We start from the raw sequence: 24,800 nt of genomic DNA, 5'->3' as shown, positions 1-24,800 counted from the left end.
AAAAAGAATGTATCATAAATCATAATTTAAAATGTCATCAAATTCTGATGAAACAAGCAGATGTTTGTACATACAGAAATACGTAAGAGGTAACTACTTTTCCTTTCTTAACCTCCCTAAGCAAAACTTTAATCCATGAACAGAAATTTATTTAAGTTTGTAAAATCGTTTCAGTCAATTTAAATAACATTAAGCTTTTGTTTGATATTTGTACGTTTCTGCTCACATGCAGTAAGTTTTTTGGTGTTTTTTTTTTTTTTAAGGTCTTGACAACATAACTTTAGGACTACCAGAGACAAACCAATTTTTAACTAAAGACAAAAATGAAATTTAATGGTTATTAAATTTGAAAAGCCATGTAGCTAGAAAACTGTTCAAACTATTAAGTTTAATATTTGGCTGTTTAAATTATAATATCCTAAGCATGTTACTTCGTCTTTCTGAACCTCGGTTTCCTCATTAGTGAAAAGAACACTTGTTTTGGACGATCTCCAAAGCCCTTGTCAGTGTTGATACTCCATAATCCTGGTGATGCTGTATGCTTAAAGTAAATAAATATTTAGAGTATATGATAGAGCAGTATATAAAATACTTATACACATATTTAAAATATGTCATCTATATTTTAATTTATATCATATAATAAAGTAATTATGCAATACAAAATAAACTATGTATCTGCTTCTGAGGAATTACTAAAAGACAGAAATCATGCGCTGATATCTAGACATAACAAGACGCTTCTATTTTTAAAGCTAAGTTGTGACTTCAGTGTACTGCAAGGGTGACTACTGCCATGAAGAATGTCAGCAGGAAAACTCAGAGCAGTAAGACAGAGGTGCTGCTCAGTCCACGTCATCCTTAACACCAGTGACAGGGAGTAGACAGAAGAGTCCTGAGCAGATGCACGCTTTGGCATTCTCTGTCTTCAGTTACAACACTGCCCTGAAGACAAACCTAACTGAAGGATGAGGGTTAATATAAAAAACAACGAAAACAACAACAAACTTGATCATATAATATTTAATGTAATTAAAGTTGAAAAATTAGAACTTAAACAGATTTTATAGTTCTTAGAGAAGTAGTCCAAACATTTCAAGCTATAGAGTACGGAAGATCACTTTTTGGCATTGCTAAAAATATTACCACCATAAAAGCAAGGGTAGTAATATGACCCTCTATGATAATTTTAGACTTCCTAACTTTTTGGTGCTGGAAAGGTGAAAAAGGTTCTTTGACTTTTATATGTTACACTCACAGAGTGAAAGGATCTTTATATTTTCCTATTATTGAAATAGACTGAGACTCCTTAGTCACCAAGCTGTTGGTTAATGTCAGGGTTTTGTTTCAAACTGAAATACTGAAAAACAAAACAAAACAAAACCCTGTTACAGCAATCTTTGGTTGATATATCATGAAGTGACAAACACATATGTAATTCTGAACTGCCACTTCTGCTATTGTACTACAGTAGAGGAAAAATCTAGCACAGTACTACCTATTTTATAATTAAAAGCTCTTTCATAAAGAGTTAAAAGTACTTGTTCAAGAAATTGGAAACACTTGCATAAAAGTGTCAAATATTTTAAAATGTTCCTTAGAAAAGTATAAACTATTATTCTCTAGGTAGTCATTTTATAGTTCATGCTTGTTTTTATTTTCATTATATAAATGTCTAGGTGTATGACAAATGTCTTACATTGATCCCATCACTCAAGAAAAAGTTACCTCATTTCTATCTATCAGGGTCTGATGTGTATTTTTTTCCTCTTTTCACATGTACCTGTTTAACAATTTTAATGTGTCATCTAACAGTTCTTACAGATTTATGCTTCTAATACTGTTTGGACATGATCTTTCCTAATAAGGCTTATCATAAAAACACATAAAAATGCTTTTGTATCATATTTAAAAACTGTTGAATACTAGGAACTGAATTATATTACTCTTTCTTAGACTTTATTTTTCAATGTTGCCATCTGTTTGCCCAGAGACGGGAAGCTGTCTTGGGTGGCACAGTCAGCGTCTGTCTGGACTTCTCTCTACCCTCCGCCATGAATGAATCTCATTATAGTTCACAGTAGCCTGTGTACGCGTACCACTGACTGCTACCGTGGCTGGCTTATTCTCAAGTGAATGCCTGCATATGGTCAACTCAGACTGCTACCTGAGTTAAAGATGGAGGCTGCTTGGCAAGGGTATTGAGTGGTACCCAGGAAGATCAGATAAAGAACAGGGCCAGCCAGATATGCCCCAGAAGTTCCCCATTCTCCCATCCTGAAGGATGCAACTGCTCCTAGTCTGCGTAGCTTGATGATTGCTTAAAGCCAATCCGGGCTGCAGAGGGGCCTTGGGTATGCAAAGACGGGGTAAAGTCATAGCTATCTTCCAAATTCAGGCCCCCCAAAAGTCAGCTTCAGTCAGTATTCAACAAAGACTTCCAGATCATCTACTGTGTAGAAGAGTATTATGAACAGAAGGGTGCTGTGAGACAGCGAATGATGGGTAGGTCAGGGCTGTTGTGTCTCTTCTCTGGAGGAAAGACCTGGATACGATTCAGTACAACACAGTGATGCACTTGACAGGATGGCAAATTTAAAATTAAATTTTAAAACAATTTAAAAACCAAGCAAACAGAGGAAAACGCTGACTTTGAGAACAAGAGAAATGAAGAGGGAACAGCCTAAGCTAGAGGAGCTGACTGAAGGAGACAAGGGAAGAAAATACCGTGCTGTGTTCCATCTGGCCAAACCAGGAGCCAGCACGCTTTCCGCGGAAGGCCAGGAAGTAAGTGTGTCAGGCCGTGGGTCTCTGCTGAAGCCACTAAACTAGGCCGCTCCAGGGCCAAAGCAGCCAGAGATGACACTCAAGCTCCTGCGTCTGGCTGTGCCCACAGAACCTTATTCAGGGACACTGACAGTCGAACTGCAGGTAGCTTTCACAGGTCACCGTATTCCTGTTTTTTTTTTTTCCTTCCTCTCCCTGATGACCTAAAACTGTGAAAACCATTCTGTTTCTGTGGCACATAGCCTGGCAGTGGGCTGGATCCAGCCACAGGCAGCGGTTGCTAACCCTGCACCAAACAAGCAATGGTTGGAACTAAACTTTAATATAATCCTTCCCTCGGTTCAAAATATAAAGTCAAATTGTTGTTGATATTGTCAAACTGAGTGTTGGGACTATAAAGTTTTCGTCAGTTTGTTTAGCTATAGCTTCTAGAAGGATCGTGCATCAACTTTTCTCCTTTCTGGTCAGTCATTAATAGAATTTAATGAAGCAGCATAATCTGTGCTTATCTTAAAATAATTCTGCATTACTGGAGAATAAGTGATGGCTTACCAAAGGTAACGACTATATACGGGGGAGAAGTTAGGAGGCCAGGTGATAGTCTGAAAAAAGATACTGTGTGCAGAAATCAAGACAGGAATAGAAAGTGATGGAGGCCTAAATCCTAAATGTAGGATTATGAGAATAACAGTGTCTTAGGGAAAGTAAGAGGAGGAGACCCAGGTTTTGGAGCAGAGACGAGGCTGGCTTTGGAGTTGCGGGGGAGGTGGTACTGCGGTGCTGAGGTCTGGTTCTAGATCTCAGGAGGACGGTCAGGATTTGACACATACATTGAGACTGAGAAGTAACCTAAGAGGAAAAAGGAAGGGGCAAGCGTGTCACGTGACAAAATCCAGGGCATAATGTCCAAGAGGAGCTGGTTAACCAGAGTCCGACAAGGCAAGGTGGGTTGTAGGAGGGGTGCCTGGATTTGGTTGTGGGGTGACCACCGGAGACCCCTATGACAAGTGAAACGTCTCTTCCTTCTCTCTTTCTGGGAAATACCTGAATAGGCACCAAATAGTGGCTTGCATTTCGTTTTGTTTTGACTTCTCTTGAATTAATGACTCTGTCTGTTCTCCAGTGTACACGGTACTCTTGAATGAATGAATTCTGTCCTACTGGGAGGGGGTTAAGCTCTCTCTGAGACCCTCAGCTGGACAGACTGACCTTGTCTCATATTCTCACTTCTGGGGGGGAAGTCAGAGGGACCTCACGGTGACGTCGTGGCACACTGTCTCACAGAAGGTGCTGCTCCGACTTCGTCCTGGTGTCCAGAGAAGTGCAGAGAGGAGCAGGAGCCTGGGCTCTACTCAGAACGCGGGCAGGCCACTAGCTGACCTCACGGCCGTTCCACGGGCCTCGCAGTGAGTAGGACTCAGTGATCACTGTTCTCAGGACTTTCTAACCTTTGTATTCGTAAGTGTTCTGAGGGGTGCAGAGAGAAAGACGGAACGGCTGTCAGCCCGGTCTCTCGAGCCAAAAGCCCCAGGCCTCTCTTCTTTGTCTCAGAAAATTATCAAACCCAGAAAACTCATCACGTCTGAAGCACGTGATCTAAAGTAAAGGCGTAGAGAAATTCAGGACTTTGTTAGGAGCTGGGAAAGATCACTGGGAACGGAAACGTTCCGTATCTGTAGTTACAAAGGGTAACAGCTGTCGAGTGAGCCCTGCTGGGGCCGCTTCTGCACACAGCCTGGGGGGGGGGGCGCTCTGTCAGAGCTGGATAACGTGGCTGTTGTTATTAGTAACTCGGCCTGGGCAGAGGCCTGGATACTGGGTCCAAGGGAGAAAGAACAAAGCTGGCCTGCGGGGTGAGGCTGGGGGACGGGAAGGAACAGAACGTGGAGATGACAGGAGCTTCCCCCCGTCCCTGCTCTCGGGGCTGCTGGGTGGTGGCGTCTCTGCCTGAGACAGTCATACCCGCACGATGGAAGTAGCCATCGGGAGCTTCCTTGGCTGTCTGTGAGTCTGCTCAGCGCAGACCATGTGTTCTGAGGTGTGAGGGGCTGGCATGTGCAGTGCAAGATCAAAATTCTGAGTTTTCTACAAAAATGACTTTGGATTTATACAGAGGTTCCTTATTTATTTCTGAATTATCAAGTCTTGATTTAAAAAAAGCTAGTACGTGTTTAGGAGACTTGAATTCTTTTGGATTGTGAGGTTTACGCTGTTTGTTAGTGGGGTGAGGGATTCGACCACATTTTTCCTAGGCAGAATGAAATATTTTCCTGTCAACTGTTTAGTTCTGCTTTCCTCCCTGAAGTAATAAAACAGAAGTAACCAAATGGAGTTACTTTGAATGGGAGGGCATATGCATGCATATGAATATTATTGTTTTAAAAAACATACTATTTGTCAGTGGTTAATTCCATGGCTCAAAGTCTACTGCTGGAAATTTTTATCTGAGAACTTGTCCCTGTAGCAGCTAAGTACAATGGCATATGACTGGAATCTGACATCTCACAGTTCAAGTTACCTTGCATTTGTAAAACCATAGTTTGCTACCCCTTGTCTTACTTATGAGAGAAATACTATGGTCATTATCTGAAAGATGAGGAAAACTGAGGCTCAGAGAAGATTAAAAGACTTGCCTGAGGTTACAGATTTAAAGTGCCATGGTCCAAATCACATCTTCTCACTCAAAGTCCAGATCACTTTCCAATACACCACAGTGAAATACAACAATATGGAGAAAATAGTCCTTAAGATTCCATGTCCATTTGTACAGCGTTATTACAAGATATAGCACGGTATTCTTTATCTAGACAACACAGGGGACAGACAGACAGGGTGCCTGTGCAGCACTCCAGCTCTTGTCTGAGCCATCTCTAAGTCTCTGGTCCTTTCTGGCATTCTTCAAAGGCACGACAAAGGCAACCCCAGTGAAGTTCTTACCAGTGACACACACCGTGGGTTGATGCCCACACCGTTTCTGTGTCTCCTGTGTGCAGAGCTCAAGGCTGTGTCTTGTACTTTCCCTACCAAGGAAAGGTCCACCTCTCAGTACGATGCGGAGGTGGGCGTGATGCTGCTCCAAACTCCACACCCTGGGCGTCTCTGCCTGGCTCTGCGTGTTCATCACCGTACTTTTCTCAGTGTCTGTCATGCTAGCTGTTACTCTGTACTTGCCCTCACTGGATGTCGACCCACTTTTTTGTAATTCATCATCTCTCAAAGTAACCAAGTACGTCATCAATCACAAGTATCTTTTAAAGACAATGGAAGATAGTTTCTATGTCCATTGTAAGCATAATTATATTTTTATTCTTCTTGTGTGTGTGTGATGCCAGCCAGCTCAGGATCTACTTTGAGGCTGCAGTATGTATCTTCACACCTCAGGTTTCTGAAATAGTATTTCCACACACCCCTTTAGGTGTATGGAATAACACAACTCCACGGGGTGTCACATGATGTGAATTCCATCTTGGGGAGCTGTGCAATGTGGCAAACCAGTACTCTTCTCTCCACTATGTTTCTATCTTAATGGTTCCTGGTGCATTTAGATAAGGAATAAATAAAAGATGTTTCTGAATAAACACATTCAATTAACAAGTATATGATGAGCACCTACTATGTGCACAGCACTCTGGAGATAGAAAAAAAGGTATTTTCAGGGACCAACTCAAATACCTTCCAGTACTCTAGAATGAAAAGAATTTCATCACACAAAGCTGTATATGAATACTTAGCGAGAGATGTAATTGGCGAATCACTACTGAATAACCAGGTGCTAATAAGGCGAGTGCAGGCAAGAGGTAGGTGAAGTCACGACTGTTTATGAAGAACTGACTACATTTCAAGCACTACAAATCTGATTACATAACTTACCCCCACAAAATTCTGAGACAGGTATTCTACCAAGTTTACAGACGAAGAAACAGGCTTAACAAAGTTAAGTTATCCAGCCCTGTAAAAACACTACCTTAAAGGTAAGGAAAAAGGGAACTCAGGTTAAGTAACCCCAAATCCCAAAGTTAGAGAAGAGAGGATGCAAGATTCAAACTCATATTCGTGTGACTGAGTTAAGCCAGGGTTCTTAACTAACATACAGAATTAGATACTGAATTTGCACTCAGGTCTTGTGATTCTAATAGTGTTTTTCCATCGCACCATACATACTACCTCTTTAAGACAACTACAGTCATACACAGGAAGCAAAGTGATAGAATGAGCAGAGAATTTTTACACTATAGTAGACACTTGATGTGTCATAAATATCTTTATGAAAAATTCTTCAAGAACATTTTTGAGTTAGTGTGTGTGTGGAAAACAGTGGGAAGTAATTACTCCAAAGAAAAGATCTGTCATGTACGACCATGACCACTTTGCTCTTAGAAAATGGAACGAGCCCTGAAGTGAATCTTTATTAAATATACAAAGTGAATTAAGTGCTACCGCTGGAATGAAACTGTTTTCTGAACTACGGCTCAGATGGTAATTAGATCAAATTCTTAATAATCCTTGATATGTCACTGATAATTTCAAGGGATTTGAGAGTCCAATTAATTTCATCAAAGGTTCAGGGAAAATCTGTTCTTAAACCCAACTGAATCAGGCAAATATAAAACAGTCACTTAATCTTTAGTGTAATGAAAAATCCTACTTAGGGAAAGTTAAATATAAATGTTTAAAATACTTGTATCAGAATTAATAATAATTAGCAGCAAATATTTATTGAGTAACTAATACTGTGTGCCGTTTACTTAGTACTAGGCAGTGTGGTAAGTGATTTACAAAAGCTTAAGTCTTTAAAAATTTTTCCCATTTACAAATGAGAAAACCAAGGGTTAGAAAAGTTACTTAATTTCCCCCAAGTCCCAGAGCTAGTAACAAGTAGTAGATGAGGGATTTAAATGAGGAAAGTTTGCTTACTGTCACTTAGAAGATGATCTGGGAGAACTTAGTGATGGCGTGAAACATACTGATACTGTAAGAAAAAAAACCCTTAAGACAGAAATGTGGGGAGGACTTAAGGAGATAGGATAAACATGTAACATAGACTTTCACCCCTTCAGCAGCACAAAGATCAACATCAAAAACACAGCAGTGTGAAGTACTGAGAAAATCTGAAGGGCATAAATGTTTAAGATTTTGTGAGGTTTAAGATGAAAATGAAAAACATAAGAACGCTCTATATAGTAGAAATTAAAGGTGGCAGAACTCAAAACCGTGAGGAAATAAACTGGTTTAAAGATAATTCTGGACATAGTTCTGTGTATCATCAGTATTTCTTGGTACAAAAGTTACAATTCACCAAAATGTAAAACACAGACACGGAGGTGACAAAGGTGAAGACACCACCCGAGAGAGCGTGCTGGCCTTGGGGCCGGAGCCCCGGGCTGGAGGTGTTTGTGAACGAGTCACTGCTGATCTGTTCAAGTGTGCGTCTTCCCTGAGGGGCATCCTGAGCCTTATCCAAAGTACAGGTATTGTCTCCAGTGGGTACAAAGTGAGAGGGTTTTCTATTCTTGAAGAAAACTGTTGACTGGTCCTAGCAGCTCATCTCAAAGTCAAGGACAGGGTCTTGGCTGGGGACGTATTCTTTTTCTGGCAAGCCTACCTCAGTGTACGTGTGGCACAAGATACTGGGCTGATTCAGCTCTTGGTCACCAGGGCTTCTGATTCATTATGGTGGGGATGAACATCCATAGGTCTTTTCAGAAGGACTCGGGCCAGGGCACAGCTTCCAGAATCTGCTTTGCAGGGCTCCCTCTTGCTGTAATGACGGTGTCCAGTATCTCGACCTACATGCTGCCTTTGTTCCGTAAGAGCAAGGTTGGTGTGTCTTATTTTTGATCGAGGACTACCATGCTGGTGCCAGACACGTGCTTTTGGGAATGCCCAGTGTTCCTTCATAGAACATGGTATTGTGTTCGTAACTGACCAAGCTTCTCCCACAGAATTCAGTGAGAAAAGGTCTTTCTCTCTCTCTCTCTCTTTTTTTTTTTAAACATCTCACTTTTCAACTATTCCCAGAATTATTTGTCTTCTTTCCTTTCATTCATTCCCTCTCTCACTCAGCCTTTTGCCATCCCGTTTTCTCCAGTGAACTAGTTGGAAGATACGTATTTCCACTATACTACCAAGGTTTTAAAATTTAGCTCAGGATTTATCCAAATCTCTGGTGTCTACTCTCTCCAGTCCTTGTTCCAACAGTTGCTCTCGATGTTAATCATCTATTTATTTACCAGAATCATTCATAAGAGAACTGATAAAAATTTCTGGGGGAAAAAAACCCTTATTCTGAAGGAAAATGATGCAATGGATTAAAAACAAACCCCAAAGCAGTATCTCCCATACTAAGGGAACTCTGGCATGTATCCACGTATTAGACGAGTAAGAGGATAAACATTTTCAAATGAGAACCTGGTACTTGGTGTTCCTAATGCTCCCCTCTGCTGTGTTTTGTTAGCTCAGAGGAATGCTGTCAGTGTAATGAGAGAAACATACCCCATCCACCTGACAGCGCTGAGTGATCCGAGAGGGGTGAGGCGTGAGTGCCACAAGGATTCACAGCTCGATGAACGACTCACCACTGCATCCATGGAAAAGACAGAATGCAGAAAAGCAGATACAAACACAAGTTCTCAGGAGACTACAGAGAGATTAGAAAGCTTTCAAGTGATAGGGGAAGAGATGATTAAACTACAGGAATGATTTAAATGGGGCAGTGGAGGCACTGGCCAGCTGCGTCAAGCAGATAGCACAGAGATGGCGAGCCTGGGAGAGCGGGGGAGCAGCCAGGCTCCCGCCTGCATGTCCCTGGAGCCTCCTGTCACACCCCTTCAGCACACCGCTGTCCCAAGGTTCTTTTTGTTTTTGTTTTTGTTTTTTTTTTTCTGCTGGGCTCCGTTTTGATTCTGTTTCTTGGCAGCTCCTTCTTAGGGGTTTTCATCTGAACTATGTCAAATTTCATATTCACAATGTCTTGGGCATGATTTTCCTCTAACTTCTTACAAGAGATTTCATGTCCATTTCTAGCTCCATGGGGCCAGCTGGCGGCCGCCTCATCCTTGCTTAGCCCGCTGGGGCCTTGACAAGGGAGCAGGACTGGTTACACAACAGGAACGTCCGATGCCACGTTCATAAAAGATAAAGCGTGTACTCTGGTTCGGAGTGTGCTGTGTGCATCTAGGGTGAGACTTGAATACGTGTTTGGAAAGCTTCCCAGGGGACGTGGGTGTCTGGTCTGGGTAAGGAACCAGAGGATGAGTGATCTGTATACTCAGGGACAGCCACCTCTCGGGGAAGAAATACAAACTTAAACTCTTCATGTCATAACGAACATAGTGCTGTCAAATGTAACGTTACTGTATGGAACTAGTGAAAACTTTCTCTACTGTTCCTAGCCATTGCACTGCTGTGTCAGAGAACAGCCTAGACAGGGAATGATCTATGACACTCTGGTTGGATGGGACACTCTGCTAGACACGGAGAGCTGCAGTGTGCTCCTGACCTCCCCCCTTTTCTGCCAACTAAACAGGTTTTAAGAATCTCACAACATCCCTTCCTGTACTTCACCTGTTAGACACCTTTTACTGACACGTTGTAAAGGCTGTATATTGAATTCTTCCGTGCTTTTTGACACCCTGAATAAAACTTAAGAGAAATACTTTTACAGATGCCATTAATAGAACACCTGCAAGTCAAACTAAGACTCCAATCACACAGAACTGTGACTCTCAATCTTAGGGTAGGGGGAAAAGGAGAAACATACATTTCATCTTTCTTGGGTATATTTAATTTTGATCTGATTAGTCTGACTTCACATTTTCAAAACCAAAATTAGACAGCCAGCCAACGTCAAGGAGAAAATCAAACTGGAGACTTGACCTGCCTTTCTTACAACTCTCATCCTCAGAACTAATGTTTTTAAAACTTCACTTACACTGTAGGCAGGACTAAAGGCAGATAGTCCCACAGCTCAGATCTGATGCTCACATTTCTTTCACTCCCTTTGTATATGTATTTCTAATTGGTGAGGGAAGAGGAGAACTGTTAATGTGCCTCTGCCCACGAGATCATAGGTGGGGTTGAGGAGCCTTATTCTTCCATTGCAAGCCCATGATCAGATCTCCCTGCCACGGGGTTAGTTTGTGCCCCAGATTAAGCTGTTCATTGCCGCCGTCAGCTACGTAGAAACGTCCTCTTAAAATACTTGCTCATTTCACATCCAAAAGAAATACAAGGTATGAGGTTTTATTTTTCCATCAACATATCACTAGTTCTAAAGAGTTGTCAAAATCTCTGAGAAAGGAAATACAGGACCTTTACTTCTTCATTAGAGAGAAGGATGGGTGGAGCTATTAGAAGGACTCCGCAGGGAAACAGCAGTGGAATGTTCATTCCTCTGTGAGGAGCTATGGGAGAAATGTGCTCAACAACGAAACCTATGCCGAATTCATGACCCCGACAGCCATCATCGGGCACATCAACTGTACTGTGCTTTAGTAAAATTATAGTTCGGTTATTAGATCGCTTTGGACTGAATTTTCAGCATCTTCCCATGCTCAGTTATGAAAATATACTGGGGAAAATCTTATGAGATCTTCATTATGACAACTTCTAGTGGCCAGAGATTATTTTATCATTTAATTTTCCCTTTCAAGTTGGCCTTTCTTATTTGAAGAAGCTAGAACTTTGCAGAGTTCAAAAGATGATGTGAAGTTCATTAGACACTGAGCAGTAGATTATATGAGAAAAAAAAAACTTTGCAAATGAAGTAAAAATCATGATGGATAGGCAAACCAAGGGAAGAAAAAAAAATTGATAAATTCCACAATGTTTAAAACACATCTTGTCATGTGTATGTATATATAATACACATCTTATTCTGTGTATATGTATATATACATTATATATTATATCTTGTTATATAAATGCATATATAATACATGTATTATATACTGAACATCTTGTTATATGTAGATGCACATGGATGACATACACACAACAGGCAGCTCTAAATGAAGCTGTACTCTGCTTGGGAACTGGGCCCACACTTTTGTATCTCCTTTATACAGTCTATGCTGACCACATGGCAGGTGCTCAAAAACTTGCTTAACTGAATTTAACATCACCTGGCAAATAAGTTAGCTACTAGATGTTAATCCTTAAACAGTTTCTATTAACCACTGGAATTGTTTATTCTATTAGTTACAAACGAAAGCATTCACATTAGTGTAATGATATTACCTGTAAGGGTAGCCGTGGTACTTGGAACGAAATATGGAAAGTAGAAAACTGAAGAAGAAGACCACCAGGCCCAATCCCACCAGACAAATGACTGGGGAGAGACAGAAACACCGTCAGTGTCTGGACACCGGCAGCCTGAAGGTTCGTATTTTTTAAATGCATTCAATGAATTACGGCATACTTTGGAAAAGTTCAAGGCACACACAGGTACAACAAACCAGACAAGCATTATTTTCCACATTCTTCTCAATGAAAATGTACAATTTGGGGTATGGAAACAACAAAAGTGACTGATCTAAGTCTTCTGATGGCTTTCTTCTCTGAGAGAATTCCTACAAGTACCAAAACGCCCCCAGGGGCATCAAAACACAACACAACAGAATGAGCGATAAACCACAAACAAGGCGACCAGCCCCGCCCTCTGAAGTCCTGGCTGGCCTAGCAGAGACATCTGCATTATTAGAATGCTCGACAGAACTTCATGCTTTTCAGATGCCATGCAATATTTACAACGAAATATAATTTTAGATTATTGCCTTAGTAAAAAGCCTGTTGCTTAAAAACAGTAATTGATCCCAGCACACCAAAGGCTAGGGATAGAAGCTCGGGGGTGAGGAAATATGGATTCTGTGGGAGTCAAAGGGAAGAAAATCTCCCTAAATAGTTGGTGTTAGTGTCAAAATACTGTTTGCTTTACAAAGGAACCCAAGGTGTATGTTACTGTACCGTGTGCTGTGGTCTAGGGTTTCAATATTACTTGGCCCAAGGCAAGTTGACAGTAGGGAAATTACATTTTTTTTTCTGTTAGGAAGTTTTTACTCTGAAATAGATGACTGACAAAATATATATAATATATAATAAAAATATGCAAATATTGGCTAATTAAGATTTATTCCTATTAGTGAAATACATATGAACATGTTCTTAGAATTTAAATGCTTGAAAATGAGCCAATTCAATGCAGGTATGTTTAGATGAAAAAACATAATAGTTGGAGAACCTGAAATTTATTTGAATCTGTTCTGTAAATAAGTAGAAATTAGTTCTTGATAAGAAATACATAAATGTTTCTTAAGAATAAAACATTTGCACAATACTTATACCCTTTCATTTGTGAATTCTTTAAAAAACATAGAAATATCTAAAATAATTAATTATTAAAAAAAAGGGGAAGACAAAAGAGATTAAACACACTAAGGCAGAAGAAAACAAGAAAAATGGAACAGTTCTGTATGCTTCTATAGTGATGAAATGTGATTTTAAAAAATGAATCTCAGATAAGAATTAGACCAGGCTTAAATGCAGTCCTGGAAATCAGGGCGTAGATAAGGCATTGTCAAACCACAGTCTAAAAATCTGTTTTCCTGCAACTCTATAGGAATACTATTCTCTCAGTTTTGAGAACAAATTGTGAAAAGTCATAAGTGCTTAACAGCATTCAGTTGCAGCCTTGATGACATTTCATTTCAGATGACACTTATGCACTTGAACTTCAAATCAAGTTGGCAGAAAATAAAGCAAAAAACAGGGTGCTGAATGCTGCAAAAGGAAAAAAACACTTTTTTCCCCCTTAAATTGTAGAACATCCAAGTATGACAGAGACCAGCCACTAGACACTGCAACTTTGCTTACAAGATGCTTGCTAAACCGCGCCTTCGTTACACAATGCTTGACTTTATACCGTCCTACATTTGGTATTTTTTTTATTAAGTACTTCTTCCTTTCCTCTTTTTCTTCAAAAGCTGAATTCTTTTCACTCCCTTTGCCACTTTCAGTAGCCTTGTTTGTTTACAGATGATCAAGTAAAACAGGTTTGTATTTACTTGATTCTACGCAGTGGAAAGTTCCACTGCGTAGAATCAAGTAAATACAAACCTGTTATCATAGTACTTGTATCAAAAATAAAAATCCCATTATAATCAAAAGGGAATAATTTAAAAATATATTTCCCATTACTCACCTCTTTACACACATATGAATAAATAAATGGGCAGCATGTAGGGATTGGAGTGATTTTATATATATACATGTAAATCTACCAAGATAGAAGTTGGAAGTAGTGATTTTATAAACTCAGTATTGTAGATATGAGATTTAAAAATTACTACATATTTCTTACTACTTTAATATGACAGGATATATGATAAATATCTAATCACATAAGAATTTGTCCTTATAAATATTATTTATCACTCCCAAGAACACCACATTTTTATTCAAAAGATATAAAAAGATGTTCTGAACAGTGATTAACAAAGTAATTCGTTCATGCTTCGGTAGTTTCTTTACAACGGTGTGCAGATGGCATCATGGGAAAACAGGGTAAACCAAACTGTATTAATTACATCCAAAACATGTCAGCACTTCAGACAACTACGCATTTAGAAATCACTCCAATTTATTTATCTATCACTCTGGCTAAAATTCTCATAAAGAAATTTGGATTTTTATTTTAAACTTATTAATAAATTATCAGTGTTTTCCAGATGCCTATGCTCCTCGCTCATAAATTGTGAGTTTTTAAAAGGGTTCAGAAATGGAAAGCATATTGAGAAAAAAATCTAATTATAGATTCGTGGAGGCATAATCATACAGTCACATAAGGACTTGATACCAATTATGAAAAGGTCTGTTGCACAAAATACTGACTGTGAGGCTCTCTGTCCTTTGCTAACCTGTGCTCCCCAAGGCAGAAGATTTTTCCCGTGTGATTTTCTCTTTTCCTGTCAAAAATGTTACTTCATTAAAATGTATTCTTTTTCTACAACTCTGAGAAGGAACAGTTCTGTCAAAGGATAAAACAGTTAATTTGCTTAAAACCTAATGCCGGGACTTGGTAGAGTTGTAAATCTTGGCACACTTCTGGAAGAGGTGGTATCCTGAGCTGTCCCCTTTCTAAATGTTGGTAGAAGGCGGTCTGGAGGTAACTGGAAGGTGTTGTGATATTTCAGGGTACAAGAGCTATGCAAAAACTTGAGTCAGTCCCTGAATGCACCCCTGAACTGCGTGGCAGAGGCAACATCCCGTCTGCCAACAAGCTCTCTGAAGACTGCACACAGAATTTTCCACTTCTTCCTGTTGGGTGGACATTACTACAGAGACTCCAGCTGCAGCAGAGATCAGGCAGAACACGCCTGACAAAGGTGCATACCGGCTCTCCTTTCTATCCAATTCCACAGAAAATCACCCAATCCCATTTTGAAAGAAATATATTTTTAAGTATGTGCACACACACACATCCAAGAGATAGAAAAGAGGAACACGACAACTGTTTTCAAAACAGAACATTTCTTTACAAGTTTGTATACAAAGGACTTTTATATATGTCCACTTGATTTAAATGAATCTTAAGACTAAAACAAAATTACAGAAACACCAACACTGAGACTTACTCCGTCTTTTCCCAACATCTCCTTTGGATGTTGCTGCTTCATTTAGAAGAACCATCCCCATGGTGATAGCAGCATCTGTAGCAGTTGTCAAGGAAACAGCAGAAAAAGATGCAAATAAAGTCTATTACTTTTCTGAATGTGAACACGGTGTGGTCTGCCCCAGAATGGTTAAATTACAAATGCACACAGAGGTAAATAAAATTCACTCTTTACAGAATATAAAATTACTACTATGTGTATTTCAGTATGCCTTAATTTTCAAACTATAAAACTGAAAACTTTAATTTGTGAGATTTTAAAGGTCTAATTCTAAATGCTCTTAAATTCCATAGCGCGTATGAGTTACAGGGACTCAAAGTCAATGACACTTCACATTATATATAAAGATACGCACTAGTTATAGTTATAATGACAGTTCATTGGCAATCCTAGAAAATTGCAATGTATTCAGCATGGAACCAACCGTGGTTGGAAGCCTAATGTATTCAAGAGAAAAAGCCACTACCAGCCCCCTGCCCAAAGCACTTATCTGCCATATGCTACCACTAAACTTTGAGGAATCCATGGTAACAGTTTGAAAAACCTCTGAAATTTAAATAATTATTAAATGATTTGAGTTTCGATCACATAGTGATGGCCTGAAAGGACAGTGCAGGAGAATGAATGTTTTGTACTAGCAATACGTTACTTTGTGCACTTTAAGGATTCATTATTCTTAAGGTATTTTGGACAAGGTACTGACACAGGTTGCCTCGAGTCCCTGGTGATAGGATGTTGCCAATAATAAAATGGTTAAAAAAAAAAAAGCTTGTATCACTCAAACTGCTGATACATAGGGAATTCCTGCTTAACTTAGTTCTCTGGAGCAAACTGAGATGACTGATGGAGATTCTTAATAAGGACTTACTAAGTCCTTAAATGAGGACTCTCCTTTCATCTTTCTCCGACAGCACCCTTTTATATGCATGTATAAATTCTAATTTACACATTTAAATTTACATATTTGATCTATTAAAACTCATGCAGACTTCTAGATTAATTTTAACTATGAGGAAAATAATTTGGACCTATTCAAAATATAAATAATGTTTTTAAATGATAATATAAACAAAACAAATATGTATTTTATGACTATCTGCAGAGTAGCTTCTGAAATTCCTTAATAAAATCAGAAGGGGGGAAGGTACTATTTTTATTTCTGGGGAAAGCAAGGTTTCCAAAATTAAATGCTTTAAAATTTTGAGAGTAAAGCCATACATTAAAATATTCCCAGGATAAAACTGAATATACACAGACATCTACCCATATGTACATTATATGTATGTTTTATAAGCACACATAACATAGACGTGCTTAGGGAGAAATGTTTTTTATTAAGCAAAAATTTTAAAGGTCTAATTCTAAATACTCTAAATTTTATTAAGTATTTATTATGGTCACTGAGGTGTAACATAACCCTGTTAATGTATCTTCACACCACATACCATTTTTACTACTCTCCCTCTGTAAACTTACAATGTTGAAAATTATGTGACCAACATGCTTCTCACATGAATTGCTGTTGAACGTCACACAAATTCAAACAGCGCTGTGACAAGACTGTAACATTTTCTTAAGAGTATACTGTATATCATTGCTTCATCTTCCTGATGGGAAATTTGTTTCCAAATGTTTGCTATTACAAATATTCCTGCAAAGAATATCTTTTTATATGTACATGTGTAATATTTTTTCCAGGGTCTACACCTAGAGGTAGAGCTTTTGAGAGGCTGGGTATGTGTATTTTCAAATTTACTAGGTGGGATTCTACTCTCTGAAACAAGCAGTGTTAAGAGTTTCCATTTTTCTTACATTGCACCAGCACAGTGTTGACAAACTATTGATTTTATTGAGCTGTTGAGTGGGATGTGTACTAATACTGAGTCTTCAGTATCTTTTGGTATGTTAATTCCTTTTTTTTTAGTTTAATCTTCCGTATGTAGACTGCTTATTTACTTTTTTGCCCATTTTTCCATAAGCATATTTGCCTTTTCTTAGTAACTTACAGGATTCACTTTTTTCTGGATATGAATTGATTGAGCTGTTGCATATATATTCCTCTACTTGTCTTTTAAAGTGCTTAGTTATGCAGAAGGTTTTCATTTTAATATGGCCAAAATTATTATTATTTTCCTTTATGAGCTTTGGTTATTATTTCTTGCTGATGAAATTAATTCCTACCCCTAAGTCTTAAAAACTTTCTCTAGCTTTTTTTTTTTTTAACTGAAATGATGTATAATATGTGTCAGTTTCAGGTGTACAGCATAGTGATTGGACATGTAAATACGTTAGGAAGTGATCATCATCGTAAGTCCAGTAACCATCTGTCCCATAGAGTTATTACAGTATTAGCAGCTGTGTTCCTCATGGTATCTACTACATCCACATGAATTTGCTTCACAACTGTGAGTTTGTACCTCTTAACCCCTTCACCTATATTGCCCAATCCCTCACCTACCTCCCCTCTGGCAACCACCCTGTTCACTGTATCTGTGTCTTTTTTTGTTCATTTTTTAGATTCTTCATATAAAGTGAGATCATACAATATTGGTCTTTCTCTGACTTATTTCACTTAGCATGATAGCCTTTAGATCCGTCCATGTTATTGCAAATGGCAAGATTTCTCTTTTTTGATGGTTGGGTAATAATGCCATTGTATGTATCTTCTTTATCCATTCATCCATCAACGGACACTTTGGTTGCTTCCATATCTTGACTATTGGAAGTAACACTGCAATGAACATAAGGGTGCAGGTATCTTTTTGACTTATTAGTGTTTTTGTTTTCTTTGGGTAACTATCAAGAATTAAAATTGCTGAATCATACTGTGGTTCTATTTTTAATTTTTTTTTTGAATAACTTCTATACTGTTTTCCAGAGTGGCTGTAACAAATTAGACTCCCACCAACAGTGCACGAAAGTTCTGTTTTCTTCACATCCTCACCAATACTTATTATTTGATGTCTTTTTGATGATAGCCATTCTGACAGGTGTGATGTTGTAGCTTACTGTGGTTTTTATTTGCATTTCTCTGATAATTAGTGATGTGGAGCGTTTTCATATGTCTGTTGGCCATCTTTATGTTTTCCTTAGAAAAATGTCATATTCAAGTTCTCTGCCCATTTTTTTAAATTGGGTTGTTTTCTGATACTGAGTTGTTTGATTTCTTTGTGTATTTTGGGTACTGACCCCTTACTGCATACATCATTTGCAAGTATCTTCTCCCATTCAGTAGGCTACTTTTTTGTTTTGTTGATGGTTTCTTTCGCTGTGCAAACGCTTTTTAGAAGGATGTAGTCCTACTTGTTTATCTTTGCTTCTGTTTCCCTTGCCTGAGGAGACATTAAAAAAATACATACGTATTGCTAAGATGAATTTCAGAGTCTACTGTCTGTGTTCTTCTAGGAGTCTTATGGCTTCACGTTTTCTTCTAGGAAGTTTATGGTTGCAAGTCTTACTTTTAAGTCTTCAATCCATTTTGAGTTTATTTTGGTAAATGGTGTGAGAAAGTGGTTCAGTTTCATTCTTTTGCATGTAGTTGTCCAGTTTTCCAACATGATTTATTTAAGAGTCTGTATTTTCCCCATTGCATATTCTTGCCTCCTTTGTTGTAGATTAATTCACCGTAAGTGCATGGGTTTATTTCTGGGCTGTCTGGTCCATCAATCCATGTGTCTCTTTTTGTGCACGTGCCATACTGTTTTGATTACTGTAGCTTTGTAAGATGCTTTCAAACCAGAGCACATGATACCTCCAGCCTTGTTCTTCTTTCTCAAGATTGCTTTGGCTAATCAGGGTCCGTACAAATTATAGTGTTACTTGTTCTAGTTCTGTGTGTTCTAGTTTAGTGTTTTGATTGGGATTGCACTGAATCAGCAGATGCTTCAGGTAACATGGACTTTCTGATATCTTAAAAGTAAATCAGGTAGTGTCATCCTTCTCCTTAGAGCACTCTGATAGCTTTTTACCTCACCAAGTAAAATCAAAGGAACTCAAATGGCCTCAAGGCTGAATCTGATTCATATCCTGACCCACTGCCTATACTTCTCTGCCCTTGTTTGCTCTTATCCCTGTCCCTGGTATTTCTCCAAGAGAAACCCCTCTGCCTCAGGATCTTTGCACTTGCTATTCTCCTGCTTGAATGCTCTTCCCCTGCAATATCCACACAACTCACTCCCTCACTTCCTTCAGGTTTCTGTTCAAACGACAACAGAGAAGCCTCCTATGAACTCTCTGCTTCCTTCATCCTGCTCTGTTTTTCTCTATAACATTGTTTTTGAAAGAAATTGTAGATCCTGTGTCTTTTAAATTTACTTACTGTCTTTTTCTTGTCACTACAGTGTTAGCCCAAAAGGATAAAAACTTTGTTCACTGTACCATCTAGTACTAACTACTCTTTGATGCAGGTACCATTGTTATCCTCAGTTTACGAATAAGGAAACTGAAGCTGCCAGAGAGGCCCGGATAAGTTATGCAAAGTCACAAAGCCTGTGACTGAAAGATGCAAACAAACAAACAAACAAAAACCCAGAAGAAATGAAGTAGGATGATAACAGAGGGTTAGATGAAAAGAGTGTGGGAGGAACAAAATAGCTAAATCTATTTTAACATAATCTGTATCTTTATGCTAAGCATAAAAATAATTTTATGTCAAGTGAACATGTACATAAACAATGTAATTTCATCTCTCTAAAAACAAACAATAAAGAAGAGAAATGCAGGAAAAGAAAGACAATGAAAAGTTGCAAGCAACTGCCTTGGGATAATGAGCTTGTGGGCTTTTGCTTTCTATTAGCCACATTCTACACAGCAGTTTGTGAACTTTATTAAAAAGGGCCAGAAAGTAAATACTGTGGGCTATGCAAGCTGTATGGCGTATTGTTACCACTTTGCTCTGCTGTTGCAGTGAAGAGTAACCATGGATAATATAGAAATGAATAGACGTGGCTGAGTTCCAATAAAACTTTCTTTATAAAAATAGCAGACAAGTTAGATTTGGCCCTTGCTGGTTCTAGTTTGCCAACCCCTGCTATAGAGGATCTAAGACAGGGCTGAAGACACCACAAACTGTTCTGTCTGTGAGGAAGCTAGCCTTGTTTTTAATTAAAATAAATGGAAAACTTAGTAAGCCCTTGTGTGTATGATCCCAAAGTACGAATTTTAAAGCAAAAGGATTACTAGATGCAGGTGTTATGTACAACCCCCAGGTAAAATATTTTACTGGAAAGCAGCAGGGTTAGGAAACAAGTGTGATGGTGCACTCAGAATGTTTCCCGCAAGAGTGAGTTTTCCAGGCTGTAAGGAATGAGCCATGAACCTACTTTAACCTTGACGGCTGTAATTAAGACACATGGATTAAACTAAAATGGTTTAAACTTGTCAGCCCTCTTTCTCTTTTAAAGATGTTGTAAGCTTAAGGCCTTTGAGTTTTAAGAATTATTTACCTAAACTTTGACTGTATCAAGGAAAACAACAGTTCTGGCTAAAAGAGAGCATACATAATAATTAATCTGGAGAAAAAAAGCACATTTGTAACGTAAACATTTTAAGATAAAGGGCTGATTTATAAAGAGGAAGTGGCCAGAAGGTCATTTACCAGAGTTAATGTGTAGGGCTTCCTTCACTGGGTGGAAAGCTGAATGACTAATCAAAGTCCCTACAAATCTCTCAGAGTCTGTGTCCAACTCTGGAATAACAGATGCTTTTCTGTCATTAAACTGATGGGCATAACCACTTTGACTATGCCTTATTAAAGAGTCTCAACATTAAAAGAGAATCAGAGATGCAGGTATATAGTAGACAGACTGTAATGTTCCTGAGACCTTTTCTGTTGTTCTGAGATTGTCAATGCCCGTGCCTGCATGTCCACATGCACCCTTGTTCTACGTCATGTATTACTTTGCACGTTGGTATCGATTAATATCATAGCAGTATACACTTCAACTACTGTGCATTCTCCAGTTTCTCTGCTTATCCTGTCAATCACCTTCTTACTGCTTAAAAGTCAAAATATTGACATGATCCTACATAAAACAGAAGCTGCTATTTGTGTAAATTATACACAAAACCCAGAGTCAATGAGCACCCTACTGAACTGGTAACAATACATTTGCATTACATTATAATCCATTCTCAATTGCACATGATGTTAGGTTTACTGTTGCTCGTAGGAAGAGAATCAGGATTGTCAATTTAAAGATAAATGAGAATAGATGTTGAAAAAAAGCCAGAATATTAGAGACTTTAAGTCTTCTATTTATATCTAAAATATCTTCAACTTGCATCTATCGTTAATTTTCTTCTACAGTATGTTTCTCCTTGGATGTAACACATTAAAATAAAAGAAACATTTGCTGTCTATCATAGATTGAAAATGAATCAGAGCAAAATCACACTCTTCTGTATTAAATGGAAAACAGAAGCTTTTCTCATAGGAAAAGCAAACGTGATCTTTATGTGAATACACGTATTTTGAAACTATTGCTGTTGCTAGTATAACCTTGGTCATTTATATCAGAACTTGTATTTCTGATTGATATTTATCTCATGTCATCTTCTTGAGATCCTAGAACTGAGCAGATGTGCAGAATTAAGGGACAGGTCAGAATTTATACACTTGACAGTAAAGCCAAGCCTAGAACTCCTGTGTCTTGTTTTCCCACTGGCACGTAGAACATATCTTGGTGAATCCAGAAAAAGTTCAAACTTCTTAGGAAGGTATGGGAAGATGTTCACTAATTGGGCCAATTAACCTTTAATCTCCCCTTCACAGTTTGTGAATACGCTCTCATTTTATGTTTTTGTACCTGCTGTACCTTCCACTGGAATATTCTCACTCACTCGTTCTCCATCTGGGGAGAAACTCCTTTTCTACCGTATCAAAACCCACCTGAAAAGGCAGCTCAACTTTTCCAGGCATCAACTTGCTCCCTCCTCTCTTGCTGCTACCAAGCACTGATTATAGCATTTGTCACCCTGGATTCAACTAGTTTTCTATCAGTCTACCTTCTTGTAAACTGCAAATATATTTGCATCAGATGTTGAAACATAACTGAATGAAAAATTAAAAGGAAAAACAAATTTCTTTACTGGGAAAAATACAAAGGATTATATGAGTTAGTCTCAGACAGTTCATACATTTCATATTAAAAGTCGTAATATTTTAAATGTCTTCTTAACATAGTTTTCTCTGAAAGACCACTTAGGATTGTTCCCTTTTTTTTTTTTCTCTAATAAGGAACTGAAATTAAACACTGCTAATAGGGACAAAAAAATCTTATTTTTAAGAAATGTGAATCTATAACCTATGACATCAAATGGCTCCATCTGTTCTTAGAGTTTTTCAATAACATTTTGTATTTATATCAACTGCATCTAATGATCTGGCATACTAAATTTGGAGAAAACCAAAAGGCAGAAATGTTCTCTAAAGATAAACAAAAAAGTAACCATCTGGAATTTACATTTTCTTTTTTTGCATGAAGAGAAAAAATACACATGCCAATTACAAAAAAAAAATAACATAGTAAGTTTAAAAAATACGAGTAGACTCTGCCAAGTGAAAGTAAAATCAGAAATTATTAATACAATAGAGTCTCAACTTTTACTGAGCCTACCATTTTAAAAGGAATTTCTCTTCCTCATAGATGTCTGTAAATAAAAATAACAGGAACAGTAAAGCAACAAATAGTTACTGGCAGTGTAAAGAGAAGAGGGACTTTTAATTCTCTGTATTTCTGTTATAAAAAAATAATCTATGTGGAGGGACTTCATACTGTTTGTGAAATTTCTTTGTATCCTAAATCTGAGCTTGTTGCCAATGAGCCATGAAATGAAACCTTGGAGAATATCCTGCCATACAGTGGAGTGATAGTCTCAACACAACTTTTCATTCCTTGTGTGGGCAACTCCTGATTTGGTTTAGTGTTTAACAGACTAGCTGCTTTGAATCAAGTATATCGCTAAAATGCTACATCATGGATTAAAACTGGGCAGAAAAGAAAAAAATTATACAAATACGAGCTAGAAAGTAACCTGCAATAAATAGTACCCCCTTTTCTGTGGGTTCACTTTGTAGTTTCGGTTACCCGCAGTCCAAAGACATTAAATGGAAGATTCCAGAAATATTAAGTTTTAAAGTAAGTTTTCAGTGCCTTTCGGAGTAGCATGATGAAATCTCACACCTTCTTGCCCTGTCCCACCCAGGATGGGAATCATTCCTCTGTCCCGAGCATCCATTGCTATATTCGCTACCCTTTCATCAGCCACTTAGTAACCATCTTGTGAGCACGTCAGCTGCTGGGGGATTGCAGTGTGTTCAGGTCACCTTTATTTTACTTTATGATGGCCCCAAAGCGCCGGAGAAGTGATGCTGGCAGTGTGGATATTCTCTTCCTGTGCCTAATCTATAAATTAAACTTTATCATAGGTATGTATGTATAAGAAAGAGATACAGGATTTGGTACTATCTGAGGATGCAGGCATCTACTGGGGGTCTTGGAACATATTTCCTGTAGATGGGGGAGGTCTTGTATTTTAACAAATGCATTTTGCTTCATAATTATATAATTAAAAGATAAATTAAGAGTAAATAAGACACTGCCCTTAATGTTTAATAAGGAGATGTTCCTATAAACACACTTGCAAGTATTTCATTTTCTCACCTAAATCCCCTCTGATATGCAGAAAGTATTATTACTTTCTTACCATATGAAAATTAGGAAACCGAAACCATATAGTTCAAGATCAAAATTTGAGAATAGAATTGGAAATACCTACATTGTTTCTTTGCATGAGACAAATTCAAGCAAAAAAGTACTCATCACTGTAGCTCCCTAATTCTGAAGCCATAAACCACATGGGCAATTAAATAAATGCCAGGAATGGGCTACAGATAGATACAGTTCTGTGTAAGCACTCAAGTATGTGTAGCCAAGGGTGAAAGGAACAAAAATGTTGAGAACTGATACAGAGGAAGAAGATGGAGGATGCTGTTCAGTGAGTTTCAAAAAGACAATGTTTGTTTCCCCTGCAACAGAAAGTGGAGTCTTACAGTCTGTCTTCTCAAGCTTCATTTCCAAGGTCAAACCTTCTAAAGGTGTCATTTTATTATCTAGTTAACTACACATGATTAATGACACAATGACTCTCACACCAGAAAAAATTAAGCCATTCCGTTCCCAGTGTAACTTTAGAATTCTGATAAATACCACAGGACTATGTTTTTTTTTGTTTTGTTCTGTTTCTGGACATCTACACCTTTGGCAAGTGTCAAAGAATCAACCAGTCAATGTTTATGCACGCTATCTGTGAGCAGCAAAGTTCTGAGTGAGAAAGGTGGGAAAA

The 24,800-nt window shown here is 38.2% G+C and overlaps 1 protein-coding gene and 1 long non-coding RNA gene across 3 annotated transcripts in view; one reads left to right on the top strand and one right to left on the bottom strand.

Annotated features, from left to right (window-relative positions):
- The window catches only part of TUSC3 (tumor suppressor candidate 3), a 140,003-nt gene that overhangs the window by 963 nt on the left and 114,240 nt on the right, over positions 1-24,800 (bottom strand). Inside the window, exons 8-10 of one of the 2 annotated variants that reach the window (XM_032468679.1) lie at positions 15,417-15,491; positions 12,025-12,115; positions 5,421-5,483 (exon numbers count right to left, since the gene is read on the bottom strand). In XM_032468679.1, coding sequence (XP_032324570.1) covers positions 5,465-5,483; positions 12,025-12,115; positions 15,417-15,491 — 185 coding nt within the window. In that variant the 3' untranslated portion in view covers positions 5,421-5,464. The remainder of the gene's footprint in view (positions 1-5,420; positions 5,484-12,024; positions 12,116-15,416; positions 15,492-24,800) is intronic. The other variant, XM_032468680.1, reaches the window with a different exon arrangement.
- The window catches only part of LOC116660066, a 98,624-nt gene that overhangs the window by 26,651 nt on the left and 47,173 nt on the right, over positions 1-24,800 (top strand). The window lies entirely within an intron of this gene.

This window comes from Camelus ferus, chromosome 26 (genome assembly GCF_009834535.1).
Source record: "Camelus ferus isolate YT-003-E chromosome 26, BCGSAC_Cfer_1.0, whole genome shotgun sequence".
Taxonomy (NCBI): domain Eukaryota; kingdom Metazoa; phylum Chordata; class Mammalia; order Artiodactyla; family Camelidae; genus Camelus; species Camelus ferus.
Note: the sequence above shows the minus strand (reverse complement) of the source record. Positions and strands in the feature narration are given on the sequence as shown.